The sequence below is a fragment of the Thermothielavioides terrestris genome, chromosome 2, assembly GCF_000226115.1.
Source record: "Thermothielavioides terrestris NRRL 8126 chromosome 2, complete sequence".
Classification (NCBI taxonomy): domain Eukaryota; kingdom Fungi; phylum Ascomycota; class Sordariomycetes; order Sordariales; family Chaetomiaceae; genus Thermothielavioides; species Thermothielavioides terrestris.
Genome location: NC_016458.1, coordinates 5465692 through 5479129, shown reverse-complemented (window position 1 = coordinate 5479129; position 13438 = coordinate 5465692). Strand labels below are relative to the sequence as shown.

Below are 13438 nucleotides of genomic sequence, written 5' to 3'. Positions count from 1 at the left end.
CGGAGAGTGCCTGGCGAGCATATCGCTCCCATGGAGGGCATTGAGTATGATGAGACTGGTCACTGGTATTCGGACGGCGGATCCATGGAACAAGTGGATGTATCAATGGGGCGGAAACATCCCTGGAAGCAGGACTGCATTTAGCCAATGGTCGAAGATGGGTTCCTTTGCTTTCGGTCCAAGAGATGCATTCGTACGATTCCGTAGTGAACATAGATCCTCAATCATGCAAACCACAGAGGTTGCGTCTGGGAATAGGGGGAGCCGAGCGGCACTGCTTGGTCACCGTGGTAGCGTTCCTCGTTTCTGTCCGAATTCATGGTCAGCAAGTGCAACCTCTAGTCAACCTGTACCGGATTGTCGACGGTTCCGGTTGCTTACGGGGCCGTGTGCCTGCATAGAGAGGATTCACCTACAGTCCAAAGGGAAGCGGGAGAATTAAACACGCATATTGCCTCGCTCTCTTAGGAGCGTTGATAGGTGTACAACTGGCGGCCCGTGAAATCCTTCCAGGCACTCTTTGCTCTCTCCGCTCTCGGCCCCTGACTCAAAGAGGGTGACTAGATAAACAAGCTGGCAGTCAAGCGTGGGTTCTCGGCAGGCGGGCCAAACTCCGCCATTGAAAGGAACAGAGAGCCTATTCACGCGTCAAAGAACCGGAGCATCTGAGCTCCTTGAGCAATTATCACGGGTCAGTCGAGGCCACAAGTCTTGCCTGTGTAGGCCATCGCTGTGGCGCTACGTCCTTTGCGCAGTATCTGAGCCGGAGAACCGAATTTGCGTAGGCATTACATGTACATGAAGAGCTGGGGGCTAAAAGTGACTGCTTCAATCCTACTGTTACAGTGCTTCTGTCGTCAGGCTATCTCTGAGGTGCACCTTGTGTAACTAGACCAAGAGCTGTACTCCCTTTGCCAACTGAATGAGACGACTCACTTCGGCCCCCAATGGGAGGGGTTTATACAGTAAGGTAGGATCTTACATCGCACAACAATCAGGTCATACATACATAGCCGCCCTTGGCCCACGGTTTCCAAGCATTGGACGCTGACCTCGAGCGTAAGCAGAGAGTACAGAGTGGTTGTTTCTGCAAGGTTCTTGAGTTGTCTGAGCAATCAGCCCCAATTCCCGGTGTCAGAACCGAGCCATCAACTCGGCCACAGACCGCTTGTTCGTTGTAGTTTTGCAGGATCGGGGGCGCGACTTGATGGTGCCCTCGACCGTTGGCTTCAACAAGCTGCGAGCTAACGGCGGGGGTCATCTTGGAAAAGGGCCAGAGACAGAAGCGCCAATGGAGAAGATCTGGGGTTTGAGATGACGGGCCGAAAAGCGGTGTCACCTAACGTCTGAACTGTCCGGTGTGCTGCTCAGTAGCGTGATCCTCGACGTCACGCCGAGGGTACGGGCGCTGCGGGTAAGCGTTGATTCCCTTTCTCGGCAAATACGTGCCATTGCCGCCCACATTCAGCGGTGGCATCTTATATCGATGAGTTGCTAAAGACTAATCTGGGTGGCGCTGTCGATAGTAGGGTCGTGCTCATGACGCCGAGCCTCCGGGCGGACCTTCCAAGACTCCCATCTCCATTGCGGACTGTCAGCTGTGGAGAGACTCCGCTGCAGACACCATTTCCAATCGTGGAGATGCAATGTGTTACGCTGGTCGAGAGGTCGCTTGGGGGTACGACGTTTAGAGAGCATTCATAATAGAAAGCGAGACACATATTCTGGCCTATAATCCGATTGTCAGCGGATGCTGGAGGTTATTGGAATTCTAAGTACCTCTCTGAGACGCCGCTGGTCTCTGCCTCCTGGACCCTGCTTCCTCCGAAACCTTGTGTTCCTGGGACGCCCCGGGCGTCCGCCCTCTGGATGGAAATCATACGTGCAGCCTGTCCTGCAATCTGAATTTCTTGTGTACCAAGATTGAGAGGGCTACAGTGCCCAGTCTCAGTGGGGAGCGGAGCGGTTATTGAGATGACCAAGTGGCTCTAACTCGTGATAGTCGGGAGGCGGGGGGCTACTCTGGCGAGGAGATGTGCTCGGGAGTTTGGAATGTCACGCCTATAGTAGGTCACCAATAGACTTTCACTGGATCAAGTCTCAATGTTCTGGGTCCATTACCCTAAGGCTGCAGAAACGTCCCTTCAACCCATCTCTCGATCTCGTCCAAACTCCGATGCCTAGAGTTCCCAGTCCTTCTTCTAATCCTCCTCGTCATCCTACAAAAGACGCGAATTAGCGAGATGTCCCGGGACGGATGAAGAAAACTGTGGTGCGAGGACCAGTGTGCTAAGTTAGACTCACCACGATGACCAGCGCGTCGACATCCTCGTCGGTCGGCTCGCTGTTTTCGTCAACCAAGGTATAATCTGAATCCTCGGTGCCCTGGGTGCTTTGCTCTTCCTCGTCGGCCTCGGCGGGCTCGTCCTCCTCCGGAACGGCTTCGATGGCGAGCAGCTGCTTGGACATGTTCTCGCACTCGAACTTGAGGCGGCGCAGCGCCATCTCCATGCGAGTAATGGCCATGCTGAGGAAGCCGTGGTCGCGGAAAACGTCGTTAATCTGCACGCTCAAGAACTCGAGGTCCTCCTCGAGGTCGAAGATCATGCTCTCGATGATCTTCACTCTGTTGATGTTCTCCTCCGCCTTGCGGCGAGCCGTATCCGCCATGTTGGTTCTGTTGTCTATTGCGCCGACGGAAAACGGGTCGGCTGCGTCAGGACCGGGATAGGCAACGCACCACTCGCTCGGAAGCAGAAGAAAACTAGATAAAACATACCTTTGTAGATCTTAGAACTCGGGCTTGCTTTCTGGCTCAGCTTGGGGCGCACCTCAATGATGTGGTTGGCGGGTGGATGGTGGTGGTCGTGGTTGTTGGAAGAAGAAGGTTTCCGGCTGTGGAATGCAGTCGGCGGCTTTTTGAGGTTAGTCAAGAAGTTTTCAGTCAGCGAGTGAGGTCGAGAGAGCGAATAGGGCCCTCACCGTCGACGGGGCCAGATCCGGCCGGCGTGCTCCGCTGTTCCGCCAGGTGCCGGCGGTCGAACGGAGCGGCCGGGGGGCGTGGACGGCGTGGACGGCGGGGACGGCGGGGACCGCGAGGAGGTGCGGACGGTGAGGGAAGGAGGGATGGCGATGGGGGAACGGCCGCACAGGGCCCCGGGGATGTGGCAAGGACAGACATCTCACGGCACGGTCCCCTCACCAGGCAAACAGACGAAAGCTGATGAGCGGCGGTTGGGGTGCTGAGGCAGGTTCAAAGCTGCTGTAGCTTTGACGTGGACCCAACTAATGGGAATGGGACGGCATTACAGGGACCTGGATTCACATGGACAGGGAGCAAGCAGTCCGTATGCGAACTGCAGCAGATTGGTGACGACTGACTACCTTACATTGCGGTACAGTTCGTCGTCGGCCAACGAACTGAGCTCAAGAGGTCTTAGACAAATCAAGCCTGAATCATTTGTTAATTAATCAGACGAAAGCGTGAAATTGGCACTCTGGGTCCTCCTCTGTGGTGTAGTCATATCCCGTGCTTTGTGTCTCCTTCTACAATGATTACATGACAAAAGAGCCGATTTCCGACATGGCCAGCCTAGCCCCTGAAGACGAGCTTAGTGACTTGCCGAGGCCAGGGTGCACCTACTTTGTTCTCCAGATATCATGCCCTCACTGGTGCCGGAACATGGGACGGAAGCCTGCTTTGATATTTTTCTCCCCCTCTTCCCGGGACGATTCTCGTCGATATTAGGGGGACGGTCGGTTGCTGCACTGCAAAGGCCAAGCGAACAGGGCTGTGGAGACTCAGTTTTTGCCCTGCAGCGAAGAGCGGTTCCTTTTCGGAAACACTTTGAATTCAAGCTAAAGAGCAACGTTCGGGCATGTTTCATTTCCCCCCTCCAGCTAGCAAAAGATTCATCGCAATCGCCAGTGACATGCCGTCACCTGTAATCTGACTGTCCCAGGAATACGTGCCATCGCAGTCCTGAAGTATCTCGTCAGTCATACTGGAGAGCATACCAAATCTGGCACATGTGAGCTACCCAAACCGGCAATGCTGCGGCCGCGGTAACCCAATTCTACCCATCTCATCCTCCGCCGCTTCCTTCAACACAGCCCTTCCCAATCGCGTTGGGGAAAAAGGGAAGAAGTCTAATGCATCGCCACCAGATCGAAGCTCGCATACCGGTGCCAGACCTTGTGTTGGGTTAGGGATGGCTTCCCCACAGCGCGCTTCAAGAGACCAAGAGACCACGCCTTCCTATTTCTCCGGTACAGAGAGAATGCCTGTCACAAACTCTCACTAGCCTGGGAAGTCATGCGCTTCTGTTCAATGCTTGAGCAATTCTTATCAGCCTAAAGAGCTCTGAACCAGCTGGCTACTTTACGCTCTGCCTCGGTTGGCCAATGGGAAACAAAAGGGGCCTGGTTCAAACTTCAAGCTGCTTATAGCTTCGATGGCGCCGACTTCTTGGGAAGTATACAAACTTAACGCACAGATGCAAAGGGCAGTAAACCTCAGAAGCAAATATCCCATTTCATAGTCCCAAATAGGAGCCAGCGCCTTCCACCGGATTCTTGCTTCCGTCGCGGAGGTAAAGGAAAGGCTTCGGCTTTGGTCCCGTGCCTGCGCCGAACTCGTATTGTGAGCACAACCCCGGACAACATTGAGCCCGTTCTCGTTTCTCGCTCTGATGCTGGGTGTCCAGATATGGTGCGCGCAGGACAAGTGTTCATGCTGAGGTCCGGTGTTTCGGGAGGCTCCGGAGCCGGGGTGGCTTCCGCGGCCGGCTTGGTGGAGCTGGAAGTGGGGTTCGCCGCCGGGTTTGGCGGGATCGGCCCTGGACCTGAACTAGCCATATCCCGGAGCCAGTTCCGGTGCTGTCGTAGTGTGATATGCCAGTACGGCGTCGATCTCCTTTTCAGTGTTTCACTCGAGCGCCAAATAGAGGCCTGCCGCCGTCCATCTTTTCTTTTTCTTTTCTTTTTCTTTTTTTTCTTTTCTTTTCTTTTTTTTTCTTTTTTTTTTTCCCCTCCATCTTTGGTGGGATTCGGAATGAATCTGGATGCTGCCACCTCATTTTCGGTGGGCGAAGAAGACCCAAGACCTTTCCGGGATAGCGCGAGTTCAGAGGGACGTGTTGGCCATCAATCTGGACAGCAGCATCAGAAAAGGCACACGCCAACCACGCTTTGGCCGCCGAGATCATGACAAACAATGAAGGTCCAGGCACCCAGCGCTTCCGCACCCCCTTCCACACGCCGTCTACATTTGGCTATTATATCGCAACCAACCTAGGTCATTGTACGCAGCTTGTGCAGAGACCAGGTCAAAGTGCAAGACCATGAAAGATGGGGTGGATCGCAAGTCTATCACAGGGATTGGTGGGAGAAGGAGGGCGAGGAGGGGGGAACCCTCTGTCCCACTAGTGGGGTGGAGAGTTTTGGCGTTTCGGACACGCATCTGATACTTCAGCCGTGAGCCGTTCAGAAAACATGACACTGTGGCGTCTTCATCTTTTCTCTGCTCTCCTCAGATGCCAACCCACGGAAGGATAGGTCAAGCATCCGCACGCTTAAGCAGGTCTGCTCTGCGGCTGAACAGGTAGAGTATGAAGTGAAGGCCGCGGTCGCTTGTCCTGTGGAGTTCCAAGTCGAGGGTCTCATTGAACGCCCGCTATATTGATACACAGAGCAGAATGCCCTCCAGCGCCCTGATCCACTCCCCGTGACATTCAGCCTAGTGCTTCGCCGCGTTCGCCTTCTTCTCCTCCGCGTCGGCTTCCTCTATGAACTTCCTGCGGCCATGTCAGACAACCTACGTCTAAAGAAGAGACCGGACTGACGGGGAGTGCGGCGCACTTGATGAAGTCGGCCTCGTCGGGGCTGGAAGCGTTGATCGGGGGAGCGGCGGGGGTCTTCTTGCTTCCACCCGTCGAGAGATATACACCGCCAAACAATGTGCCGAGGACACCCATGGCCAGCTACAGCAGCCGAAATGTTAGTTATCGCTCGTCAATGGACAGCCGAGTCTCGTCGGAGTGTCTTGGGAGATTTGGACTCGGGCGAAGTTAACCGAGGGTCACTGACGTAGTGGGAGGCAACCTGCTTGCCGAAGATGCTGTAGGTCTGGACCATTTTGACGGAAGGCAGGAAACCGGGCTGGGGCGATGCGCGCTGGGAGTCTTTTCGGGAGCGATCTGGAGGATGGGATGTCTGGCAACTGAGAGTCAAAAACGTCGCAGACATCGAAGCTCTCACAGTGCTCCGTGCGTCCCCTGGACTCCCGGAAATTTGCCAGCCAAACATTGGACGACGCTGGATGTGCTTACGTAATCAGGCGAACCCAACTGCTCGGGAATTCTTGTGTTATCGCCAAGGCGGTGGAGATAAGCAGCCAAACTACGTCACCCACGCTCCAGCTCAAGACTAAAACAATCTTTCGTTGAGAATCTGAATGCTTCGCAGCATCCCTTCCGGTGACCACCGCAGGAGCACTTGAGTCACGCTCAATCTCCGGTTGAAGAAGTTACAGGAATCCATTTGTCGTGGCTCGAGTGTGCTCGGATTGCCCGTCGCGCGTCCCGAATCCCTCCCGGTTGTACCCGACTGCGAAACACGCCCGGCGCTCCCAGCACGAAGCGCTCTTAGGAGACATTCAATTTGCGGCAACGAAGCTCCCCGTGGTACACCCAGTCATCGTCTTGAAAGATGTGGCCTTGGAGCAGCGGCTCGGACAAGCCTTCGGGGTCGACGCCCCAAAACGACGCTGCCAAGGCATCCGCGCCTCAGAGTGCGATAGACGACCCGAAGACTGATCTCGACTCCAACAAGCTGCCGGACCGACAAAAGCTCCCTAAAAAGCTGCAAAAGATCGTCGAGAAATCGGACAAGGAGGAGAACTTCTTTGACGAGCTCGTCGAGGGATAGTACGTTGATCCCCTCGCGCTCCTCAGCCCCGGCCTGGCTCCAGCCAGTCTGTTAACGGTCCCTCCCGTTTCCTCCCATCCCAGTGCACCGCCATCCACCGATTCCAACGTCCGCTATGCCGCCTACGCCTCGCGCTTCCGCACCATCCTCCTCTCCGCCCACCGCTACGTGGCCTACACGTCCGACATAGGCGAGTCGTTCCGCCCCGTCGCGCACCCGTGGCTCGTCCGTGGCGCCTACGGCGTCTCGTGGGCCTACATCCTCGGCGACGTCGGCTACGAGGGCTACAAGGCGTACTGGCACAACCAGCGGGTGCGCAACCCGCACCTGGAGCTGTCGACGCGGCAGCAGCAGCTCCTCGGCGTCGACCTGACCGCCGCGCCCGGGTCGTCGCCCGCCCCGGCTGCGCCCGGCACCGTGCCGCCGCTGGAGGACTGGCGCACGGTGATGCTGCAGCGCGGCATCTTCCAGAGCATTGCCAGCATGGGGCTGCCGGCGTTCACGATTCACAGCGTCGTGCGCTACAGCGGGCGGGCAATGAAGGACGTGAAGAACGCGACGCTGAGGACGTGGGCGCCGATCGGCCTGGGGCTTTCGGTTGTGCCGTTCCTGCCGAAGATCTTCGACAAGCCCGTCGAGAACGCGGTTGAGTGGGCGTTCCACAAGGGCTTCGAGACGTTTGGCGGCCACGAGGCGGTGGGGAATGCGCCGCTGATTGGCAGAGAAAAACAACTGAGCGAGCGCCCTAAGGAGAAGAAGGAGTGAGACAGCTCAGAGATGTCATTGGATATAGACAGCGGTGTTTCTGTGCAACTGTACTTCTTCGTATATTCGCAACTCCGGATCATAACATGATGTCGCTCATCATCGCTCGAATATTTCCCTTTGTTGCACAACATGTTCAACCTTAGAAAGTAGACCGCGGACGTCGACAAGTGAGATGGTTATGTGTCATGGAATGCGTATCCAACCTGCCGCGATGCGCCATGTACCTGATCTATCCGTGAACGCCAGCCGCCGGACGCCAAATGCTATGCTAGAACGCACAAAAAATGACAAACAAATACTCCCCATCACTTCATGGCGTGATCAGATCCGGCGGCGGCCCAACACCCCTTAACAGCACAACCGTATTTCCGCTCTGCAACGCATCCCCCAGCTTCTCATTGAACTCCAATAACCTCCCCCCTTCGACATGGAACACCCGTAGCCGATCCGCCTCCGAATTCGACTGGTTATTGACATTCTGCACCTGCAGGCTCCGCGCCGCCGCATCCAGCATCTTCCCCACAACCCAGTCTTTCGAGTAGAAGAACTCGCCCTTGGGAATCTTAGCCTTTGCGGTCGCCGCCTCGGCCTCCACGTAGAGATAGACCCTCTTCTCCGGCGCGATCTTGGCGTCCCCCTTGGCCGTCTTCTTAAGCGTGTTCACCGCCAGCGCCTGCGCCACCTTGGACTTCGACGACGGCGGCGCGAGCGACTGGCGGGCCTGCTCGCGCTTCGCCTGGCCCCACAGCCGGAAGCGCTCGAGCGCGCTCCGGGCGCCCTCGGCGACGGCGGCCGCCTGCGCGGCGCCCGCGGCGCGCGCCCCGATCGGCGTCTTGTTCTTGCAGTCGTGGTCCTCCCGCAGCCGGTGCTTGAGGCAGTAGTCGCGGTTGCAGTTGGCACAGTGCACGCCCGGCACCAGGCTCGTGCCGATGACTGTCTTGCAGCCGTCGCCGGCGCAGGGCTTCTGCGAGACGAAGTCGCGCATGCGCTTGCCCTCGCCGGCCGAGTGCCGCGCCAGCTCGGCCTGCCGCCGCCGCTCGGCCCAGGCGCCCGCGTTCGTGCATGCGTGGCTGTCTTCGGTGCGGTGCTCGAGGCAGAAGGTCTTGTTGCAGGATTGGCAGCGGAAGGGGAGGAAGTCGAGTTGGTTGCAGTAGGAGTATTGGCAATGGGCGCCGACGAGGCTCGCGTCGGTGCCGCGGCTGTCGACGGCGGCTGTGGACATCTTGACGTAGGACGTTTCTTCGCCGTTCGGTTCGGGGGAGGCCATCGCTCCTCGGGGTGCTGGTGGGATGGGCAAGGTTTATTATAAACGAACGGCTGGTGAGAGAAAGGGCCAGGCAGCAGTCTGGCGCAATCAACCGACACGGTTTGCTTTGCGGGTGAGGCCAGACTTGGCTGACCAAGCGAGCGGAACGGCCAGGCGACGTGGTTTGGTGGTTGCCTCAGAAGGAGCTTGCGATCACTGGAACGCTCTCGAACAAGGCCGACGGCGGCACCAACCCCTCGGGACAGGCGGGTCAACTTTAGCGCCTTGGCATTTGGGGCTGCTCGGCTTGCAGGGTCAGGGCCCCTTTCTCCAGTGTACGCGTACAGTGCGAGCCCGGAGTTGCGATGCCCGAGATGGCAACTTCTCCAACTTCTTCCCATGGCGGCCATCCAAAGCCCTCTCAACATGTCTTGCTCCGGCACGGCCCCGCGAAGTCGAGATGCCTCCCTATGTCCCCCGGAAGCGCATGCACGACGGTACTCCGCCGCCGGGAGCTGAGCCCGACAATGGCCGGGAGACCACGCGAAGCGGGCTGGCTGCGCCGCCGCGCAAACCGACGCTGTTCGATGATCTCGACGCCAGCTCGACACCGCGCTCCTCAACAAGGCATACCTCGTCGCTAATGGCCCTAGACGATAGCCAGGATGACGAAAGTTCGCTGTCGTCCCTATCGGATGCCCTCTTCGACGATGTTCCCCTCGCGAAGCGACCGAGGGTGCAGGTGCCCGACGCTGAGGACAAGGACGAGGACGAGGACGAGGATGACGATGACGATCAAGATATTGAATTCGAGGACGTCGAGGCGCCGCGTATGGGCTTGTCAGACATGCCGGTACCTTCTGGCGACCTTGAATTGACCTTGATACGGGACACGAGGATATCACTGGCAAACGTGCTGGGTAAAAAGGGTCCGACGAAGCTGGAACGCAAGATCCGCTTTCACACACATTGTGTGCATGTTCAGCTTTTACTCTGGCATAATTTCATTCGCAACGCCTGGCTATGTGATCCCGTGGTTCAGGGCATCATGCTGTCTCACTTGCCCCCGAGGCTGAGCAACGAGGTGGATAAGTGGAGGGCCAAGAGCGGGCTGGAAGTGCCGGAGGAGACGCCCGAGAGGACTAGATCCAAGAGAGATCTGAAGGGGAAGGGGAAGGCGTCAGCGCGCCAGTCTCGAGATTGGAGCTCCACGTCACAGCGCCTAGAAAGAGGCGCCGTAGACATGAGCCATGGCGACCCCCTGTTCAAGCTGGTGAAATACTTGGCCGCATGGTGGAAGCAGAGATTCCGTGTCACCGCACCCGGCTTAAGGAAGTGGGGGTACATGCCCCTCGAGAGGCTAGACCGCTTGACGAAGGCCTTTAAGCAGGACGAGCATGACCAGGACAGGTTCGGGGAGCGGATCCGGAATCTCGATGAGTTCCGGCAGTGCGCGCAGGAATGCGTCGGCAGCCGGGACGTCGGGGCGCAGCTCTTCACCGCTCTCCTGCGAGCGTTGGGTTTGGAGGCTCGTCTGGTTGCTAGCCTTCAGCCTTTAGGCTTCGGCTGGAACAAGCTCGAGGAGGCGGATCCTGAGAAGGACGGATTCAGCTCCGGACAGACCCCGCAAAAGAATGCGGAGGTTGCTTCCCAGAAGGGGACAGTCGCCAGGAAAGCGGTCACGGCCCGAACCGCTAAGGGCAACCCTAGCCGAGCATCGAGACGAAACGCGAAGGCGAAACAGGAAGAGGCGCTGATGGATTCTGGGTTACTGCCTGTGGACGACAGCGACGAAGACCTGGCGATCCATGTGCCACAACCACCACAGGGGAAAAGTAAAGTCTACGACGCCGATCTCGAGTTCCCCCACTACTGGACCGAAGTCCTGTCCCCAGTGACGAACAAATATTTGCCCGTCGACCCGATCGTCAAGTCTGTGGTCGCCACAAACAGAGAGCTCGTGGAGTCGCTGGAACCCCGCGGCGGCAAAGCCGACAAGGCCAAGCAGGTCATGGCATACGTTATCGGATACTCTCAGGACGGAACAGCGAAGGACGTCACAGTGCGCTACCTCAAGCGGCAGATGCTGCCTGGCCGGACTAAGGGGGTGCGTCTGCCTGTTGAAAAGGTACCGGTTTACAACCGTCATGGCAAGATCAAAAGATATGAGCAGCTCGACCGGTTTAAACCCTTCTTGAGGGCCTACATCCGAGGAGACCAGAAGCATCCCATCACGGAGATCGACGAGGAGGAAGATGCCACGGACCTGAAGCCCGTCAAGCCCGAGAAGAAAGACGTCAAGGAAGGCGAAGAAACGCTCCAATACTTCAAGCAATCCAAAGAATTCGTCCTCGAGCGCCACCTCAAGCGGGAAGAGGCCCTCCTCCCCGGCGCACGTCCCGTGCGGATGTTCAAGAACAAGTCCAAAGGCGCCGGCCCAAAAGAGGAGCCCGTCTACTCGCGCAAGGACGTGGTGCAGGTCAAGAGCATAGAGACGTGGCACAAGCAGGGCCGGGCGCCTCTTCCGGGAGCCGAGCCGCTGAAGCTCGTGCCCTACCGCGCGGCGACGACGAACCGGCGGCGCGAGCTCGCCGAGGCCGAGGCGGCCACGGGCGAGAAGGCGCTGCAGGGCCTGTACAGCTTCGACCAGACCGACTGGATCATCCCGCCGCCCGTCGAGGACGGCGTGATCCCCAAGAACGAGTACGGCAACATCGACCTGTTCGTCCAGCACATGCTGCCCGCGGGCGCCGTGCACGTGCCCTACCGCGGCGCCGCGCGCGTGGCCAAGAGGCTGGGCATCGACTTTGCCGAGGCGGTCGTCGACTTTGAGTTTGGCCACCGCATGGCCGTGCCGGTGATCCAGGGGGTGGTGATCGCCGAGGAGCACCACGACCGCGTGATGGAGGAGCTGGCCAAGGACGAGGCGGAGAAGCAGCGGAAGGAGGACGAGAAGAGGCGCAAGGCGGCGCTGGCGATGTGGCGGAAGTTTATCATGGGCTTGCGCATCGTGGAGAGGATCAAGCAGGATTATGGGCAGGTCAGCGAGGATGTGGATGTTTTTGGCCGGGGAGCTGGCGGCCACGCGAGGGATGAGGGAGAGCTGCTCGGTGCTGCAGCGGAGGATGCTGATATGGGTGGTGGATTCCTGCCCGAGGGCTACGAAGAGGAGGAAGAGCCGGAAGGGACGACCAGCTTGACGTCGGGATTCTTTCCTGTTGCGGATCAGGAAGACGGCGATGAAGATGCGCTCGAGGTTGACCATGGAGAAGGTCCGCACGGCCAGGCCGCGGCGCCTGCCAAGTCGGTCATGAGCACAATGCCGAGGCGGGGCCCGGCTGTGACGGCCAAGACGACGACAAGTCGGCGACGGAGGCGACGCAACATACCTTCGGGCTCGGAGGAGGAGGAGGAGGAGGAGGAGGAGGAGGAGGAGGAGGAGGAAGGGGCAGCTTCAAGTGACGAATAAGCCGCTGTTCGCAGTAAGTTTACAGGGTCAATTTAGACTAGGGACCCGGCGAAGGAGAGAGTTGACTGTGGTGGCCCGCTCGTTCCCAGCGGGGCCTACCAGATCCACTCGGAACACTGCAACACTGCAATGTTCAGAAGGCCCTGTTTCGTTTCAGCCGAAGTGATATGTCAGTTCGGCTCATCTTTGACTCACTCCGCTGTATTTCTGTGTGGCTCTGTCCTGCCGCCCTTTGTTATTCTTTTGAAAGACCTCTTCACCGACTCTTAGTGAGGCCACTCGCTAACCATGAAAACGTTCAGCCACATGGTCACCGATGCATTCGAAATTGACTACTATGCATATGACATGTCGTCCTTGACACATCTAAGTTGGGTTGCACACATGTGAAGCATGTGGGAGCTGGTGTTGGTCACGGGCTGGATTACCCACGCCACGAGAGCCAAGCTAGTAACATGACGCGCGAGAAAGAAGCAACGTTTGCCAGGCTTGTCGATGGAAATCCGAGACCATAAGGATGAGGTAAGGAGATGATTCAGATGTAGGATTGCGACTGCCATGTCATGTGAAATCCCGTCTTGGCAAGAGCGGAAGTGAACTAATTACCGGATTAGGCATTCAGTGCCAAGTCTCTGGGACTGCGAGCCTCCCTTGCAGCGAGCGGCCCGTGCACTTCGCTCTCCCCAGCGCTTCTTTCCCGCGGCATCCCGCCATCAACCGGAGCTGCCTCCACAATCTCCGCGATTCTCCACAGCAGGCAGAGGAGCCGGGAGCCAGGTGCTGAGCGGCCCGAAACGTTCACCTGAGTCCATTTTCCAACGGCCGGGGGCCGTCATTTCCACAAAACCGCCCAGCACCTGTTTGATGCCCACTCCCCATTGTTTCTCTCCCTCTAGCTGGAAGTGGAAAGAAGCCCCAGGTAACATCGTGAATACCAGCAGCCACTCGTTTGGCCAGGTTCAGCCTCACCTCACCTGCGGGCGGGCATGGGTTGGTGACTGCCTATGCGCATCCCGTGCCTGCCTTTC

The 13438-nt window shown here is 57.9% G+C and overlaps 5 protein-coding genes across 5 annotated transcripts; 2 read left to right on the top strand and 3 right to left on the bottom strand.

Annotated features, from left to right (window-relative positions):
• Positions 1 to 2201: 2201 nt before the first annotated feature.
• On the bottom strand, positions 2202 to 2670 carry THITE_2128422 (uncharacterized protein; the record flags this gene model as incomplete). The annotated part of the gene is made up of 2 exons (XM_003652637.1): positions 2202 to 2219; positions 2305 to 2670. 2 exons carry the CDS (start codon positions 2668 to 2670, stop codon positions 2202 to 2204), a joined length of 384 nt encoding a protein of 127 aa, XP_003652685.1.
• Positions 2671 to 5732: 3062 nt separating this feature from the next.
• Positions 5733 to 6135, bottom strand: THITE_2048380 (uncharacterized protein; the record flags this gene model as incomplete). The annotated part of the gene is made up of 2 exons (XM_003652636.1): positions 5733 to 5981; positions 6088 to 6135. The coding sequence occupies 2 exons, from the start codon at positions 6133 to 6135 to the stop codon at positions 5733 to 5735; spliced, it is 297 nt and encodes a 98-aa protein (XP_003652684.1).
• Positions 6136 to 6577: 442 nt separating this feature from the next.
• Positions 6578 to 7849, top strand: THITE_2114384 (uncharacterized protein). Its single transcript, XM_003652635.1, has 2 exons — positions 6578 to 6926; positions 7011 to 7849. Exons 1-2 carry the CDS (start codon positions 6709 to 6711, stop codon positions 7690 to 7692), a joined length of 900 nt encoding a protein of 299 aa, XP_003652683.1. The 5' UTR covers positions 6578 to 6708; the 3' UTR covers positions 7693 to 7849.
• A 156-nt stretch (positions 7850 to 8005) lies between these two features.
• THITE_2128420 (uncharacterized protein) lies at positions 8006 to 8962 on the bottom strand (the record flags this gene model as incomplete). The annotated part of the gene is made up of 1 exon (XM_003652634.1): positions 8006 to 8962. The coding sequence occupies one exon, from the start codon at positions 8960 to 8962 to the stop codon at positions 8006 to 8008; it is 957 nt and encodes a 318-aa protein (XP_003652682.1).
• A 299-nt stretch (positions 8963 to 9261) lies between these two features.
• Positions 9262 to 12494, top strand: THITE_2114383 (uncharacterized protein). The gene has a single exon (XM_003652633.1). The coding sequence runs from the start codon at positions 9402 to 9404 to the stop codon at positions 12408 to 12410; it is 3009 nt and encodes a 1002-aa protein (XP_003652681.1). The 5' UTR covers positions 9262 to 9401; the 3' UTR covers positions 12411 to 12494.
• Positions 12495 to 13438: the final 944 nt, after the last annotated feature.